The sequence below is a fragment of the Python bivittatus genome, unplaced genomic scaffold (assembly GCF_059951505.1).
Source record: "Python bivittatus isolate LINGU-HERP-01145 unplaced genomic scaffold, Pbiv_v1 ctg000210_np1212, whole genome shotgun sequence".
NCBI classification, from domain to species: Eukaryota; Metazoa; Chordata; class Lepidosauria; order Squamata; family Pythonidae; genus Python; species Python bivittatus.
Window position 1 is genome coordinate 13,504,188 of NW_028277053.1, and position 18,955 is coordinate 13,523,142.

Sequence of the window (18,955 nt, forward strand, 5' to 3'; positions counted from 1 at the left end):
GGGAACCAACTTTTAGAAGAAGTGACACGCAAAGCATGCTTGTGGATCTGCACTGAACTTCTTGCTGGGGAATGGAGCTCAGGCAGCTTGCTTGGAATTAACGTCATTAATTCTGACTTTCTGCAATTCACAGATAGTTTTTGGCACCCACTTCATAGCACTTCACCCTTAAAGCTACTGCTTTCCATCTGTGTTGCAAGGCATTCTGTAAAGTGAACAGTGCCACCATTTTATATCCCTTTCTTGCAACATTCAGTGCAGATACCACCTGTTATCTCAGTGGGAATTTTTCATCCTCTGATGATGATGAGAATACTAGAGAATAAGTTGGAGGAATGAGATTTGCTTTGAAGAGAACTAACATTCTAGAATGGAAGAGTTCTGGACACAGCATCTTCAGTGTTCCAGCCTAAGGTGGCCCAGCTCTTCCGCACTGCAGAGTGGCCAAGTTATATTGTATATTGTGTATCGTAACCAAATTTTATTTCTTCCACAATATTCCATGGATGTTTCGGCCCTTGGACAGTTGACTCAAATCATTTTCTCAAAGGACCAATCTTCTTAACATGATTTATTGAAGTGAAAGGGATAGAGTTTCAGGTATTTTAGCAATGGAATAATTTACCATTTAAAACCAATTTATTTCCTAAGATATCAGGGCAGTGCCCTTCATAAATTCCTTCTAGCAACTTTACTGTGGAGGTAGGTCCTTTCCTTGATAAAGGATGAGCTTTCAGGTATCTGTTCACAAAATGTCTCCTGAATCTTTACCAGCTTGAGAACCAACCCATAAGTTTTGCTAACTTTTTACTATTAAAAGTAATTGTAAAAAGGACTTGTTTATTGCTGTTATTCTTGTGGTGGTGGTGAAGTTGATAATGATGAAGAAGAAAATAATGGTGTTGGTTTTATTCATCAAGAAATGATATAGTATAATGAACGAACAAAAAAAATGACTTCTTTCAAAGATTCTTTGAAATCTTTCAAAATTTGAGTTCTAGCCAGGAATTATCCAAGGGAGGAGGAGGAAAAAGAGAAGGAGATTTTAGCTAATGAGTATGAGTGAGGGCAGGGTAAGAGTGAACGTGGGCTAGGTCCCATCACTCAAGTGGTGGGGCTAGAATTTTCCATTGTTATTCTAATTCTGTGTGTGTGTGTCCCAAGGTCACCTGGGTGGCTTTGAGCCTAAGGCAAGACGAGAACTCACAGTCTCCTTGTTTCCAGCCCAATACCTTCAAACACTACAGCAAACTGTCTCCATTCTAATTCTAATCCAGGAATATTTTTGTTGGTGTTGTTACACAGTGATGGTTTTATTAAGATGTACGCTTGGAAATGGCTGTAAACCACTAATATTATAGGTTGCCCCTGAATTTTAGCAATTATGGGCAGAGCAGAATCATAGGGAACCTTAAACTGTGATTTACCCACATGCAATAGTGGCTTATTGCTGCTCTAAGCCAAGGTGGAAACTCAAAAAATATTGATATGGAAATTTTCCAGAAGAGAGACACTGCAATGTACTAGTATATATACAGTTCAGAAACTTACATTTAATTTACAGTGTAAAAGCCACATTAGTTTTTGGTTCTGCATGAGAAGACCATATCACTCCTGCTCTTAAACCATCACATAATAGATTTCCACCCAAAATAGAGTGTTTAAAATCTTAATAGCTTAAGTCCAGATTATCTAAGATAACACTGTTTTCTGTATGATTCCCCACCACTCATTTATTCATCAGAAAAAGTCCATTTCCAAATGACCCCACCTTGTCTAGTACAAACTTGTGACCAAGTCTTCTTAGTTGTCACCTATAAATTGTGAACCATCTTCCTTGTAGATATCATGGGACCATCTTCACAGAGGTCTTCAAGTGATCCATGAAGGCCTTTGCCTGGCTTCTAATAATGTTTAACAACTCTACAATAGTTTTAAAAGAAGGGTTATGTTATTTGGTTATTTCTCTTTAATGTGCTTCAATGAAATTTCCATTTAGGAAATATAATCAAGACATGAAATATGACATAAGTGCACATGGCAAGTCAATTCATGCGGCGTGCAAAAGTATTCTGAATTACAGCAGTTAGTTACAACTATAATTCAATAAAATTTGAGCTGAATAGGGCAAAATCATGCATCATTTTGAGGAAATTTGGGGAAAAAAAGTTGGATAAAATCAACAATTATTTTCAGACAATAAGGTTCTTCCCTTCCTAATGTGCCAGTCTGGAAGCTCCTATTTCTGGATTGGGCATAGAAGTCCTGGACAATGCACTTAGAAGGAGGGAAGTCACATCTGAAAAATTCTGACCTGCATTGTAATCCTATACATCTATTCCAATCAAGATTCCTTTTTCATCATATTTCCAGCTTTTCCATGACTATTATTACTTATACTATTTATGGATTTGTGGATAGTCTACTACATTATCCAAATTGTGCATTACAGAAGAATTAAGATGACCTTCTCAAAGCATATTCTTAGATGGGAAAAATAAAATTAAAACAAATGAACAAACGAAAGAAAACAAATCCCTTCAGGCCTCTTTCGCACTGAATCCATGGCAAAGTTGCCAAGAATAATTCTATCATAACTTTGCTAGATTTCATCAGCAGCTCAGTTAATTTCATTGATTAAAATGATGGATGTCCATTATAACTGATCAGGTTGCTGAGTAGATAGCTGTTTCCTTGCTGAGTTAATTTCCCATCCTCCACTTACCAAAACACAACCACCATTTTTAAAGGTAGTTTAATTTTAGTGCTATTTCAGAGCAAAGCAAAACACTATCAGTCTTTCCTTATAACAACGAAGGTAAACTTAATTTATAATTATTTCTTCATGCTCAGATTTCCTTCAAGAGTGGGGCAGCATACAGATAAGTATCTGTATTGAAAGTTTCCTGATGGGAAAATATATTCACAATTAACAAAGTCATATATTAATTAAAGGCATATGATTAGATGGTTAAAGTAATCTAAGCAGTTTATCCTAGCCCTGAAAAGGATTGGTAACTCACCTCTTAATTAAAATACATGTATTTATTTAATGAATTTCTTGCCTGACTTTCTGGGTGCATTGCTCTCATATGGTGGCTTTTCAAATATTTTTTTTTTTTAAACACATAAAACATCAGAAGCACAATAATAGCAACAAATGATAGTTTAAGGCCATTAATGAAAACAACCAATGGGTAGAAAGTTTGAAGCCCAGCATATTAATCTAATGAGTACCAGAATAAAAACATTTTCAATGAAACATCCCCTAGCATGAAATTCCAAAGATGTGAACCAACACCTATCCCTACTGAAACTCTTGCTGAAGAGCTGAAGAGCAATGCTCAAGATTAATATTAATTCTGAAGGTCAGGCAGCTCATATTTTTTTCATCAAGCCACCAGCCTGAGAATATTCAGAAGTTTTACTACAGGATTTTGGTAGCCTACATATTGCAAGGACATCTTTGCTCCACAGTTGCTGTATGGTAACTAAAATTATCTTATAAGTAGTGTCTGGGTTTTGAAAGAATAACAGATGCATTTTTAAAACAGCTAAACTGACCTGGTCTTGAAAAAAATAATCAGATCCCAAGGTTGTGGGCTAGACTGGGACAGGTACCCTGGAAGACAGCATTACCTTTAATATATATAATCAGTTCATTCAGATCCAGCTTTAGTTAGTATGGGCAAACATTTCTCATACTTTTCAATTGATGGTACAATGTACACTATTGTATCTTCATCCTGTTCATTAAGATTAAGCTAAGCATTGTTATGGGGTTGCATTTGTTAACCCAGATAATACTTCAATGTGTTTCAGAAAGTTTGTGGATCTCTCTTGCTAAGTCAGGGAAAGTTTCATCAGATACCCAGATCAAGAGTAATTCAGAGTTCTCCTCGGTGGGAATTTCCAGCATCTCTGGAGGGAGAAAACCAGACTAGAATATGGACCCAAACAATCTTTTGGCATTAAGCCAATCAACATCAGGAACACTTAAATCCAAGAAAGAGGATCATCAAGACACATCAGTATTTGTGGCCTCAGAAAATGTGCCATCTTCAGGCTGAGTTGAAGACCTATCATTCTTATTAATGAAAAGCTAGAAGAAGAGGTCATTGTTCCTTAAAGAACATAAGAGCAGGTAAGTTTCTAAGCAATGCGTATTCAACATATTTGTAAGCAATTAAGTTTCTCATTAAGAGTTCGATGGACCTCTGCATCAGTTGGATGACCTGAGGTACTTCAGATAGTCATGACAGCCAATGTTATATTTCAGAAGCATTCATGTCAGTTTTGTGGGCTGCTTCAATCAATACAGTTTCCACTTTACAGAAAAATTAACTAACCTTCCAGGCTAGCACTTTACATTAAGTTTCCCAAATATGCATTTAATTAAGCTTGAATACATCCATTTCTGAATGTTGCCTATTGACTGATTTTTGATGAAGAGCAAAATGGAAAACCCTGATCCTTGAGTGGCAATGTTTAAGCCTGAATAAATGTGCTTTAGGAGTTTTCTATATTTTATTCATGTACAATGACTGTCTGATCAAGTCTGTATGACAACTCGAAGGGAAGCATAATTTAAGATGCAACTGTTCTTCCAAACAATGTACTGTCTGTTATTTTATAAGATAGTGGACTCACAAGTAAGGAAACACATTGGTGATGTGGCAGTTATCCTAAACTAGCTATTTGGAAACCTTAAACTGTTGCACATATTAAAATAAATCAAATTATCCAGTCTATGTGTTTGTGTGAGTGAATGAGTGTTCTGTACTTATTTTCCCCACAAATCAATATCTTAAGGAGAATACAATTTTTGGATCCTAAATTCTGATATATTTTTTTTAAATCAAGGCAACTTAATCTCTCTTCCTACTAAGAATAAAGCCACACACTACTGCAATCAGACATGATTTAGCTCTCCCCAAACATTGTATGAGTAACTTAACCTTATTTTTACCTTTAAAACCTTATACTTAGACATTCTGAGTGGGTGTTCAAAGAGTCATGTCATTGGAACTTTATATCTTCAGTGTAGGAAACACCCGTTGGAGGGAAATTCCAGCAGCAATTATGTGGTGGTTCTCCACTGTCAGCATTAGATATTTTTGTATCCTTTTGTGGGGAGGAGACACTATATATAATGGCAGCAGACATGATTGTTTATTGACGTAGGGATGGAGATGCTTATTGAACAATAAGACCCTTCCAGTCCTTATAAAGCATCTCCTATATTTTTGCTTCTTGCACAGCATCTCCTCACTCAATTTTTTTTTTAATGTTCTGCCTAAGTTCAAAAGAGATTTGGGCAAATTACTGAAAGATTGCAATACTCATACCTTAGTAGTACGCATTGAAAAATATCTTTAAAATAGTTTGGGGGGATAGAATTAAATATTAAAGGGAAACAAATCAGTATAATGAGAATAGGTTGGAAAGTAGGTCATGTGCTGAAGGTGAGAGCTAGATGTTAAAGCAACTGAATAAAGTGTAGATTGGATCAAGAGAGCTTGCATTCATCCCTTGTAAATGTTACTTAGTCCAAACTGCACTATTGTTTTATTCAATATGATAAATACACAATGCAAGAAGATGCGTGCCCACCTCACCACACATATTCCAGATGTTCCCTGCATTTCCAGAATTCTTACTGCCATTTGGGAACTACAGGTCCTCTTGTTGCTATGGCCTTACTTTTGAGCCTGCCCCCTCACCATTTTCAATCATTTGCCCTACTTTGAAGATCAATCAGTGCAGGATGGATAACCTGTGCTTTGAGGGGCTGGAATACACCTTTCACCTCCGTAGGGTGCCCTGGATGTCAAGGCTTCATACCAGGATGATACAATCAGGCTTTTCCCCTGCTTTGCACTCCCCATGAAGATTCAAGATGAATAGATATGTAGATTTATTGCAGAGAATTAGGAAGCCATACATGGAAAATCTTCTCTGACAATACTCAGGAATCCTGCTGTCTATATATTTTAGTCCCAGAGTTTCCTACAGTGGAGGTTTATTGAGACAACAGTCCTGTGGCTAATTTCCTGGTAGTTTTCTGCTACAATTATCCTTGTTTACAAAGCCTCTTTCTCTAGCATGAGAATCAGAGATTCCCACCTCAGCAGCTTCAACTCTTATTCTGGAGGAGTGAGAAATGACATCACTACATGCAGGATTCCATGAAAGGACCAAACGTGGCATGGGACCAGGTCACTTGAGGGACTGCCTCTCCCCAGTTACAACTACCTGTCCCATCAGGTCTGGCAGGAGGAGCACGCTGCGGATCCTATGAGCTAAGGAGCGTTGCCTGATGGGCCTAGGACAAGAGCCTTTTCTGCCATAGCACCTGCCCTGTGGATTAGATTGGCCCCGACCCTGCTGGCCTTTTGAAAAACCGTGAAAAAAGGTTTGCCAGCAGGCACGGAATTAGGGAAGGTGGCAGAGCTGGCACAGTGGTTGTACTGAGTGTTATTTTTAGATGTGATTACCTCGATTATGAATGTTACGATATTTTAATTGTTATTTTTTTCTTGTTTTTGAAACGGTTGCATTGTACTTTTTCGTTGTTCTTCTGCTTAATTGTTTGTAAGCTGCCCAGAGCCATACACATGAGATGGGCGGCTATATACAGTTGAATAATAGGTAAAGAAATAAAAGCCTCTGTTTCACAGGAGTAGTTGCATGGGGATTTCGGTGTGTATTTCAGGAATTCTTCCAGAGGAAGATGCAGTCTTAGCAACGGGGTGAACTGCGCACTCATCGGATCACAGGAAGTCACAGCCAGAGCTTACAACTGTGAGAAATGTCAACATATCTCTGTGTTGCATTTGTGCAAATGCATTTTCAAGGTAGTGAATGCGATTTCAGGACCGGCACAGGATTAATACCTTTTATTTGTAGAGGCACTTCTATGCTCTCACTTGAAGAGTATTCTTAGTTAGTAGTGCTCGCTGACATGAGCCTAAATGCTGGATTGTCAGCAAGCCATCATTAGGAGTTTTACAATTAATAGAATTTTGTTGCAATGAGAAGCACAGAAATATCTCATGGTCCAATGCAAGCAATTTATTCTCTTTTATTTTTGTAAAGGGTGGGAAATAACCTCCTATTTACACCCAGACCTCAAGGGGTGGGACAAGGCACTCAAACACTGGCTTCAAATGAGCACTGATTGGCTGACAGTTTCCTGGCCTCAGCCATTGGCCAATAAGAAGAACAGTTGCTTGTCTGGCGGTGCTCGGCTAGTTTTCTCGATTCAGAATCATGCAAGCACACCCCGACCCATAGCTTGCTGATGTCAAAATAGATCTGGAAATAGTCAGAACAGCTCAAGTCCATTTCAGGTGCATTTTCAGCTGGTTTTGAAGGGATAGAAAAGCTAGATAACTTGGTTCATTTTCTGAGATGAGCAATGCAAGCAAAGTAGGAAGTCAAGCAACTTCTGATTGCCATCATCCCACCTTTCTCCCGAGACACATGGCTTCTTCCGACCATACAGATCTCAGCCCTCCATGGAAAACAGTAAGGTGACTTACTTGACAGAATAAATCTGTAAGGGGAAGCAGGCAGAAAACAGGCTGGGGAAATTACGGCAGTCTCTGCTCATGGGTCACTGCCCTAAGAAAGAAAGGCCACACAGGCATGAGTTGCTAGCTGATTGGATGGCCCTACAAACTGAGTTAATAAACATAAATAAAGCTAGAGAAAGTGCTCGGGAATCCAACTGATTTCAGTGGGAGTTACTTAAACATGCACGCAACTCTCCCACTGAAATCAATACGACTGACTGTCTAACTATATTCACTCTTACCTGGGAGTTCATCCACTGAGGCTCATGTAGAGTAAACATGCTTATGAACATAGTCTATAGCCTATACATTTGGCTGGACACAGGGTGTCCATTAGGTAGAACAGATGTCTTCCTGGCACTGAAGGTCTGGGTCAGTCAGACGATTACCGATGGTAGGAACTATATCTGCAAATATGTCAAAGTTTTATCCCAGCTTTAAGCTTGCAACGTGTTTGCCAGGCTGCTAATTGGTGTATTTTCCTCAGAAGAGTGAAAATTCTAACCTTTTGCTTGACAGATACGTGGGTAAAATGCCACCTAACAATTTGAAAGCTTCTCTGCAACGTTGCTGTTGTTGGTTTGGTTCTGTTTACACCGGAAAGTCACACAAGAATATACAAATATCGAGGAGGATGGGAGGGAAAAAAAAAAGAGCCAAGCAAAAGTCCAAGTTAAAAAGGTTGTTTCAACAAATGCTTAAACAGCCTCTGGCAGCTCTTTTTCAACTATGTTATAAAACATATGTGCTTTGCCTTTCCAGAAAATAGACAATAATGTGACAATATTTTGAATGTTTGAGTGATCTTGCACCTATTGTGCACCAGATTACCCCCAGAGGTAGGATCGGGAAGAGGGTTTAGCCTTAGAGAAACAAGGTCCCTCTAACATATATAAGAAAGACAATACTTCATTTATATAAGAGAAAGTATTGGGGAAACAGGGTTAAACCAGGATAATATAAAGGTTGGGACAGGGCAAGAGTTTTGCTCTCCACTCAGTGAAGGTGGTTAAGATGTTTTGGCCCCCAAAGTAGAAAATCAAGGAGGTGTGATTGTGAAATCTGCCCTTCAGGAATAATTCTCTCTCTCTTGATTCAAATCTTGTATAAATTATCCACATGTTGAGTGCTGATCCCAGGTGCAGCTCAGAGAGCCCCCAAAATCCGGACTGCTATTTTTGACAAGAATCCAAAGTTACAAGTGCAATGCGATTCAAGTGAAGTTGACATCTTCTACATTTTTACTGCAAAGCAGCTATTTTAGAGCCAGTTCACATTGAACAGAAATGGTCTTAACCTTAAAGGCTTCTAGGGCTTTTTTTTTTTTGGCTGTGGTTTGTGGATGCTCAACTAAATAACATTCCTACTTTCTTGCTCCTTAGTTGTTTGAACTTCATGTTTTGGTTGCTGATAGCAGATGTGACATACCCCAAAAGCAGTAGTGCTAATTCTGTACACTAGAGGGAGCCACACCCAATTGCATTATGGGCTCTCTCTCTCTCTCTCTCTCTCTCTCTCTCTCTCTCTCTCTCTCCTTTTTTTTCTCTATATAAAGATATTGTGAATGGAAATTTGCAATAAATACACAGAGCACAACAATAGCAGGCATGAATCAGATTGCTTGAATCTGACTCTTAGCTGGGTAATCATCTGAGCAGTCACTGCCTTTGCTGGTAGTTTAGTAAGTTAAGACTTGGTTGAGGGGAAAAGGGAGAAGAAGCAAAAGAGAAAAGGTAGACAGAACAAAAGGAGGAAAAGGAAGAGTAATGAAAAAGGGAGGGAGGGAGGGACGGACGGAAGGAAGGAAGTGGAGAGAAAGAAGAAAAATAAAACGAATAAAAAAAAGGTGTGAGAGACAGGGAGAAAAGGAAGGAAAGAGCATAAAAAAGGGGAGAAAAAGGGAGGGAGGGAGGGAGGGAGGGAGGGAGATACAGAAGAGGAAGGAATAAGTGAAAAAAAGAAAAGGAAGGGAAAGGAGGAAGAGGGGAGGGGGGAGGGAAGGAAAAGAAGATGATAGGAAAGGGGAAAGGAGCCAAAGAAAGGGAGGGAGGGAGGGAGAGCGACCGCGTGCAAGCAAGCAAATCAGCTCGCGTGCAAGCAAGCAAATCAGCTCGTAAGCCAGGGACTTGATTTTGCTGATCAGGAACCCCGGTTGGTCACGGGGTTCCAGCCTCTCGTTCCCAGCCAGTTCTGTGGGATCCGCTGACTTCCGAGCACGGACTTTTCTCCCCCTGTGCCGGCGCGGCGGGCTTCCTTTCTCCTCCCTCCTCCTCTCTCCCTCGCCCACCCTCCCTTTCCCTTTTTTAGCACAGCATTGGCTGGATAATGCGAGCAGGCGAGGCTTTCTGCATGGCTACCACCCCGTGCCAAAGCTGCAAAAGAGGCCTTAAACGAGGAGAAGAGCGTGGCACGGGGGAGAATGCAAAGGAACCAGAGGCTTTACTTTCTCCCTGCAGTGATCTTTATTTATGACTCTGAAAAGGGAAAAGGTCCTCCTGAAAAACATCTAACACCCCCTGCAACAGTAACAGAAGCCATTAAATGTTTTCCAAGGGGGGTGGTAATGGTCCCCCACCCCTGCTTTTTAACCTTCCCCTCTTGAATGATTCATGTTAGTCACACAGGAGTCATTCACAATTTATAAATGGCAGGTCGAACCTTCCTATTTATGAATCAAGATCAATGCTTTGAGCAATCAAAAATGTTTGCCCTTCTGTAATTCAAATGCAGCTCGGAGGGAGAAGAGTAAAGGGAGATAAAGTCTTTGGGGTCTGTCTGTCTACTGTTTTAAAATTCTTCCTTGCAAAGTTGAAGTTAGCAGCCCTCCTCAAGGCTCCTCCTTGGCCAAAGGAGCTCAGGTGGGCTGGACAATGCTGCAAGAGGGTTCTTGAGGAGGGGCTGGCAGGAAGATCAGGGGGGAAGCAGCAGGAGGGTGCAGTGACAGGTCTAGACAGGCCTTGGCTGCCTTTCAGTTCAAACCAGGACCCCACCCAAAAGCCCAGTGAGTTTCTGGCTTCCCTCTGGGAGCCATTGGAAAAGAAGAACTGAGAAGGTATCCTCAGGGTCCTGGATGGACATTCAGGCCAGGAACACACACACACACACACATTTTCTGGAATTTGTACTTCCGCTGCACAGTTTAATAATTCTGCCTCCCTCCTTTGGAGGAATGGTGTGGCATTGCAGAATTAGGGGGAAGAACAGGATCTAGACTAAGTAGATACCAGTTACCCAGTTCCTTGTCCCCAACTTAGCTCTGAAGTTGTTTTTTTTTTTTTTTAAATCTGTTCAATTGTGTCCGATTCTCGGAGATTGCCTGGACAAGTCCCTGCAGTTTTCTTGGCAAGTTTTTTCAGAAGTGTTTTGCCATTGCCTCCTTCCTAGGGCTCAAAGAAAGTGACTGGCCCAAGACCACCCAGCTGGCTTTGTACTTAAGGCAGGACTAGAACTCATGGTGTCTTGGTTTCCAGCCTGATGCCTTAACCACTAGACCAGACTGGCTCTCTTAGCTCTAACGTATGCTATTCCAATATATACTTGAGCATATGGAGAGGGTACCCCCACACACACCGACCTCAAATGATGGCAAGAACTTTCAGGGCATGTGCTTTGTGGCAAGTATTCACACCTGGAATCTCCTAACCTTCCTTTCACCTCAAGCACAACACAGAGAGCCTGGAAGTCCAAGGTGGAAGTGCAGTGGGGGATGATGACCCATCAGACAATTGTCCTGGTCCAAAAGTTATTCCCTCTTATGTAAAAAATGAAGTCTTCCTTTTTCTAGGTTTTCCCCCCTGCTAATGACTTAAAGCTCCAGTCTTCTATGATCATCCAACCATTGTGCCAAGATAACCATAATGAGGACTGTGGTGGATGGGTGACCCTGAATCTTAAGTGGGAGCTCAGTTATGTCTCACCTCCCCCCAAAAAAGATGAGGGCCAGGATTCCCCCCTCCCCTCCCCCCCCCCCACTCCAAAAGGCAACTTCTCGGAGCAGTGACTCTTTCCTGGCCTTGTGATTGCTCCTTGGGTTGGAATCTGCTGTAGACGGAAGGTGTCCAAGGCCACATTCAGATCTTCTGTCCACCCTGTTGCACATACATCCCTAATGGAGATGGATCTTGCCCCAAATTTGAATTTTGACATATCCTGCCTTTTCCATTATTGATATATTTTTCCACCATCCAGCCATCCCTCTGCTGGTCGGTGACACACAGACAATGACAGATTTTTTCTACTCCTATGGCAAGGCTGGGCTTGGCATCACACCTTAAGGGTTATCCACAGGAGCACTGGCGAACCTTAGCTCGCCAGCGCTGTAGCGATATAAACCTGTCCGCACTGTTGATCCTGGCGCCACAAGGACTGCAGGGGGACTTAGGACTCACCAGCGCGGACAGCCTCCGGCCGCCGCCAGCACTTGGCAGGCAACGATCCCGTTTGTTTCGGGAACAAGCCGCCAGGGTGCCACCCCGGCAGCTCTGAACGGCCATCTGGGCGTGCAAGCCTTGCACCTGCGGGAGCACCCCCTGCTCCAGGCTGGAGTGCGCAGAAAATCCGAGCTGGAGGCTCCACATCAGCCCGACCCGAATCCTCCGCGCAGGGCAGGCGAGGGGCTTGGCGAGCGGCGCCTGACCGTTGTGGAGAGGCCCCCGGGAGGCTCCTTCCCCGGCTGGGTCGCTTCTCCCCTCCGCGGGACTCTGCCCCACGGCCCCCGAGTCTTGGGGTTCCCAGCTCCGCCCCCTTCGCCGCCAGACGCCCGTTGCTCATTGGCCGCTCATCGCGGAGGCCGGCCCCTTTCCTCGGGCCGCGATTGGCTGGCCGCGACTCCGGATCAATGTTTAAGCGACGGCGTGAGGTGACTCGAAGTCAGTCCGCCGGAGGCTCCGTTGCGGGTGGGATGGCGGCGGGCCGCCCCGCGACTGCGGCAGAGTAGGAGGCGCTGCTGCTGCTGCTGCTTCTTCCTCTCCTCCTCCTCCTCCTCCTCCTCCTCCTGTCCAACTGTTGCTTCGAGCTCGGATCCACAGGCTTTCCCTCTCCGGATGTGAACACGCTGGATTCTTTTGCCGCTTCGTGCCTGGGCGGGGTGACTCGCCCCCCGTTTCCCTCCGTTGCGTTAAAACAAAAAAGGCCAAAGGGAGGCGCGCCAGGCACGCCTCGGCTGGCTGGAAGGGCAGGACTCGCTCCCGGCGCGGGCAACGCTCCGGACACGTTTTCCTTGAGCTGAACCGCCGGCGGAGAAACTCTTCTCCCGGCTCCCTCCACATCGGGCCGAAACTGAAAAGCTGGGCTCGCCCGGGGAGCGGGGGTGGGACTGAGCGCGTGCCCCGCCTTCCGAATCGGGAGTTTCACACGTAATACTCAGGGACAAAAGGCGAGCGCGCAGCTCCTCCAGGCCAGCCGCTGCTGGAGGTTCCAAGCAGCTTTGGGGGTTCGCTTGTCTGTCTCCCCTTTCGATGGCTGGGGAAGGATCGTAAAGGCGGATCTGCAACGGTGCCTGCTCTCCTGTGGTTTGACTTAAAAGAACCACCGCCTTTCCTTCTCACTTGAGGCTTTTAATGTTTTACGGTTGTCTGGGTGCGGGCGTGCAAGGGTTAAGGTAGGAAAGCCGCTGCCCGTGCAAGGCGCGACACGAGGCGCTTTTAATCCCCCCCTTCCCCCCCCCCTTCGTTTTTGGACAGCTCCCTCTGACTCGCCCCAGCGGCTTGAAACACCTGCAGGTCTGGCTGCGGTTTGCCTCCGCGATGGCTCGCGGTTTGCCAGAGCCTGAATTCTAGTCCCTCCTCAGCACATCAAGGGGAGGCTTTATTTTTCAATAAAGCTCCCCCGCCCCAAATCCCACCGCAGGCTGCCTTGAAAAGCGAGACTCGTCTCCCCACGCTGCACGTACCGCAAAAAAAAAAAAGAAAGAAAAAAAAGAAAAGCACCTTGTAGCATCTACATTGATATAGTATATAGTATATCCCCCCCCCCCTCGCGTTTCGAGAAAAACCCCAAACCAAAACAAGATTTTTGAAAAATACATTGGGAAGATGGGAGGCCGGCTTGGACGTCGAGCCATCTCTCCGTGAAGAGGACAAACGAAGTGGCCTTAGCGGAGTGGAGGCGCGGCGAGGCGAGGCGAGGCGAGGCAGGGGAGACGCGAGAAGCGCCGCTCGGCGAATGCCAAGGCGCGTCTCCCGTTTCGGAGAGCCTCCGTGCGCGCGTGTGTGCTGCCTCCCCGTCGCCCCCACCCCTCGGCTCGCTCTCTTTTTTTTAAATCTCTGCGCTCAGCCATGAGTTGCCTGTTGATTTCCTCTTGACTGGCAAGAAAGGGCGCGGGAGGCGAGCAAACTGAAATTAAACCGCAGCGAGCGCAAGGCGCAAAGCACTCGCAGACACGCGCCAAGGCAGCGGCGGCGGCGGCGGCGGCGGCAGCGAGAGCCGGGCGGGCGGGCGATGTGGTCGCGGCGGCGGCGGCGGCGCCAACAGCAGCAGCAGCAGCAAGACCGGTGGAGGAGGCGGCGGCTCCCGCTCTCCCCGGCGGGGCCCCCCCGCCCGCTTTTGACGGGGCTGCCTTTTTAAATTGCGATCGCCCCCTTCCCCGCCGCCCTTCCGCCGAGTGATCCGCTGCAAAGCCGGAGGAGGGTCGGCTCTGGAGGGCGCCTCCTGCTCTCTCCATCCAGCCCTACCACTAGAATTTGATTTTCGTTCCTTTTTTCTCCTCCCGGGAAAGCCAGCCAGGAGGGAAAGTGGGGCTTTCGGAACTACAAATCCGGAGGGACTTTGACGGTTTTTGCCTTGAGGGGACCGGCCCTTTCCGGTTTCCTCTGCGGAGCCTCGGAACCGGCGGTCTCGGTGGAGGAGGCACAGCGCGCGGGGAAGAGGAGCCGGCGAGAGGAGCAGGGCGAGTACCTGATCGCAGGCGAGGAGCTGCGGCTGACCGCAGCAGCCAAACGGACGCGATTTGATCTCCAAAGGCAGCAAACGGCGCAGTGAAAACACACACACTCACACCCAAGACGCTGCAGAGCCGGAGAACGTCTCTTTCCCCTTCCCATTCTTTGGATCCAATCGGCAAGATTTGGCCCAGCGGCTCTGCGCCTTCCACTGCCGCCCCCCGCATCTCCCTTTCGGCGATTCTCTGGTTCCCGTTTCCAAGTCGCTTCGGATCAAGAACCCGCTGCCTTTAAGCCCTCATTCACACGCAGAAAAACTCCGTCTCCTGTTCCTCTTCCCCCCCTTTTTTTTTTAAGCTTCTGGTGGGGATCATTGCACCATGCAAGTGATTTGATTTTTTTGGGGGGGGGGAATCACTGCATTGGGAAGACGGGCTAAGCTTTCGCTCCTTTCGCTTCCCTTCAGAAGAGAAGGGATTTTGCATTTGCTCATCCCTCCGCCTCGCTGAAGTTGGACGGAGCAAGGGGAAACTGCAGCACGGAGGAGGAGGAGAGGAGGAGGAGGAGGAGGAGGAGACGAGGACTGGGAAAAAAGACCCTTTTGCCTGGCCGCTGGCTGCAGCCTGGACCGTCCTTTGCCGGCTTTGTCCATGGTGGTGCCGGCGCCGAGACGATCGTGCCGAGCAACAGGTTCGGGAACTTGAAGGGGGAGCGCGAGAGGAGGAGGAGGAGGAGGACGCCGCGGAGGGGCGCGACGATCCGGGGGAAAGGAGAGACACCAACGCGGCGGCGGACAGGCGGCCTCATCCACGCCGTCCGCGGGGATGTCCCTCTCCGCCTGGTGCTTCCTCCTCTGCTGGGCTCCTGCCCTGGCGTTGAGGAACCTGAACTACTCGGTGCCTGAGGAGCAAGGCGCCGGGACGGTGATCGGCAACATCGGCCGCGATGCCCGGCTGCAGTCCGGGGCCAGCGGCGGATCGCCGTCGGTGGAGCGCCCCCGCGGCGCTAAGGCCACCTTCCGCGTCTTGGAGAACTCGGCGCCCCACCTGCTCGACGTGGACGGCGAGAGCGGCTTGCTCTACACCAAGCAGCGGCTCGACCGGGAGGCGCTCTGCCGCCGGAGCGCCAAGTGCCAGCTCTCGCTCGAGGTCTTCGCCAACGACCAGGAGATCTGTATGATCAAGGTGGAGATCCAGGATCTCAATGACAACGCGCCCGCCTTCCCTTCCGACCAGGTCGACCTGGACATCTCCGAGAACGCCGCGCCGGGGACCCGCTTCCCGCTGGCCAGCGCGCACGATCCCGACGCGGGCGAGAACGGCCTGCGCACCTACTTGCTCACCCGTGACGATTACGGCCTCTTCGCCCTGGACGTTAAAGCCCGCGGCGACGGCACCAAGTTCCCCGAACTGGTGGTGCAGAAGCCGCTGGACCGCGAGGAGCAGAGCCACCACACGCTGGTCCTGACAGCGCTCGACGGCGGTGACCCGCCCCGCTCCGGCACTGTCCAGCTCAACGTGCGCCTGATCGACTCCAATGACAACAGCCCGGTCTTTGAGGCAGCGTCCTATGTGGTGGAGCTCCCCGAAAACGTCCCCCTGGGCACAGCTCTCCTGGATCTCAATGCCACCGATGCTGATGAGGGCACCAACGGCCAGGTCCTCTATTCCTTCAGTGGCTACACTCCCGACCGGGTGCGGGAGCTCTTCAGCATTGACCCCCAGACCGGCCTGATCCGGGTCAAGGGCAATCTGGACTATGAGGAGGGGAACCTGGTTGAGATTGATGTCCAGGCCCGGGACCTGGGCCCCAATCCTATTCCTGCACATTGCAAGGTCACTGTGCACCTCCTGGACCGCAACGACAATGCCCCCACTATTGGCTTTGTCTCCGTGCGCCAGGGGGCCCTGAGCGAGGCTGCCCCACCGGGCACTGTCATTGCCCTGGTGAGGGTCACGGACCGGGACTCTGGGAAGAATGGGCAGCTGCAGTGCCGAGTGCAAGGCAGTGATGGCAGTGGCGGGGAAGGGGCAGTGCCCTTTACCTTGGAGGAGAACTATGACAACTTGTACACAGTGGTGACCGACAGGCCCTTGGACAGGGAGGTGCAGGATGAATACAATGTCACCATCTTGGCTCGAGATGGTGGCAACCCACCCCTGAACTCCACCAAGTCTTTCTCAGTCAGGATCCTAGATGAGAATGACAACCCGCCACGCTTTAGCAAGAGCCTTTATGTACTGCAAGTGCCTGAGAACAATATCCCAGGAGAATACCTGGGATCTGTGTTGGCCAAGGACCCTGATCTAGGCCAAAATGGCACCGTCTCCTATTCCATTCTGCCAGGACATGTGGGGGATGTCTCCATTTACACCTATGTCTCTGTCAACCCCACCAATGGGGCCATCTACGCTTTGCGCAGCTTCAATTACGAGCAGACCAAACATTTTGAATTCCATGTGTTGGCCAAAGACTCTGGCTCTCCCCACCGGGAGAGTAATGCTACTGTCCGTGTCACTGTTCTGGATGTCAATGACAATGCTCCCCTTATTGTCTTGCCAGCCCTGATCAATGACACTGCTGAACTCCAGGTTCCCCGTAATGCCGGAGTGGGCTATCCTGTAGGCACCGTCCGTGCCATGGATAATGATTTTGGGGAAAGTGGACGCCTAACCTATGAGATTGTGGAAGGCAATGAGGAGCATCTCTTTGAGATGGACCCTACAAGTGGGGAGATCCGCACCCTTCACCCTTACTGGGAAGAGCTGAGTCCTGTGGCTGAACTGGTGGTTAAGGTCAGTGACCACGGAAAGCCCAGCCTTTCAGCGGTGGCCAAGCTCATTGTCCGGGCCTTGGCTGGACCTTTGCCCGAAGCAGGGGAGCCCCAGGTGAATGGGGAGCAGCACCGCCGGCCTCACTGGGACCTGTCGCTCCCCTTGATTGTTACCCTGAGCACTGTTTCCATCATCCTTCTGGCTGCCATGATCACCATTGCCGTGAAGTGCAAGCGTGAGAACAAGGACATCCGCACCTACAATTGCCGTATTGCCGAGTACAGCCACCCTCAGTTGGGTGGAGGGGGTGGGGGGGGAGGTGGGGGCGGGGGCAGCGGAGGGGGCAAGGGCAAGAAGAAGAAGATCAGCAAGAATGACATCATGCTGGTGCCCAGTGAAGGGGAGGACAGCCGGGGACCCCTCAACGTCATGAACGTGGTGAGCAGCCCTTCGTTGGCCACATCGCCCATGTATTTTGACTACCAGACTCGCCTGCCCCTTAGCTCACCCAGGTCCGAGGTGATGTTCCTGAAGCCTGCTTCCAACAACCTGAGTGTGCCGCAAGGCCACGTGGGATGCCACACCAGCTTCACAGGGCAAGGGACTAACGTCAGTGAGGTTCCCCCAAGCCGGATGTCCATAATTCAGGTAGGAGACTTTTAGAAATAACCCGGAACTCCTTCACTGCTCAGTTGCATTTTGTACCTGCAGTGACACCTGCTGAGAAGCACCCCTTCAGGTGTTGACAGAGATGACTTGGTTCCGGGGTCCTAGCTAGGTTTAGGCCTGATTCTCTTCATAGTTGTTCTATAGCAAGGTCAAGAATATTACGTAGGAAACAGAGTGGCGGCAAAGCATTGCAGCACTCTGAAACTGGGACGTGTCGCTCTAGTCTTTTGGGTCTGAAAATCGGTCAGCCTGGGTGGGTTGTTCTTCTTACAGGTTTCTCTGTCATGTGCCTTGAGGAAAATCAAAAGACCATCCTTTGTTCCAAAGTGGAGGTGGTGGTTATTGCTGAAACATGGTTTATACTATTCGCATATTATGTGTGTATGTAGCCTCCTTTATGCGTATGTCAAGTTCTGTTTGTAAAACCTATATTTTTTGTGTTTCCACCCCGTTCAATCATATCCATAGATCATAAGTGGTTTCTTTTCTTTTCTACACAAACTAGATATCTCTTGGGACCACAGATCTCTGCTTTATCATGGGCAACAGATCCAACCAATATTTAAACAAAAACAAAAAACCAAAAACCTGCAGCTTGATTTATTCAAGTATGGTATGACTATAAGCCATCCAAAATCAAACACTGGATTTTCTGCAGAAAAGGTTCAAGCATAAGCACGCATATCAACTTTGATTTCTTTTCTTTTCCCCTGTAGAGAAAGATTTGGGGCTAGAGCTCTCCATGCATAGACATTTGTCTCTGGCTGCCCAACTGCAACTTGAGTGGTGACTTGCATGTGTGAATAGATAGGCACAGACTGAACACCTCAGAAACAATTTTAATGTCAGCTGTTATTATCTCGGATGCTTTTCCGTGGAGTCTGTCCAATCACACAGCTGCCAGTGATCAAGTGCTCCAGTCTTCAAGTGGAAAAGAATCCAGTGATGCAAAAAAAATGTCTAAACTACCGCTTAAATGGTTTGTTTGCTTATTCTGCAATCATGCTGAAAATACAGTGCCGTCCTTGCAACCGGTGCTTGAAGACTGTGTGCTGCC

The 18,955-nt window shown here is 47.4% G+C and overlaps 1 protein-coding gene across 7 annotated transcripts in view; it reads left to right on the forward strand.

Annotated features, from left to right (window-relative positions):
- Positions 1 to 12,467: 12,467 nt before the first annotated feature.
- PCDH17 (protocadherin 17) overlaps positions 12,468 to 18,955 on the forward strand; it is a 145,679-nt gene continuing 139,191 nt past the window's right edge. For 6 of the 7 annotated variants that reach the window (XM_088139504.1, XM_088139506.1, XM_088139505.1 and 3 more), the window contains exon 1: positions 12,468 to 17,877. In XM_088139504.1, the coding sequence (XP_087995630.1) occupies positions 15,280 to 17,877 (2,598 nt within the window). In that variant the 5' untranslated portion in view covers positions 12,468 to 15,279. The remainder of the gene's footprint in view (positions 17,878 to 18,955) is intronic. The other variant, XM_088139507.1, reaches the window with a different exon arrangement.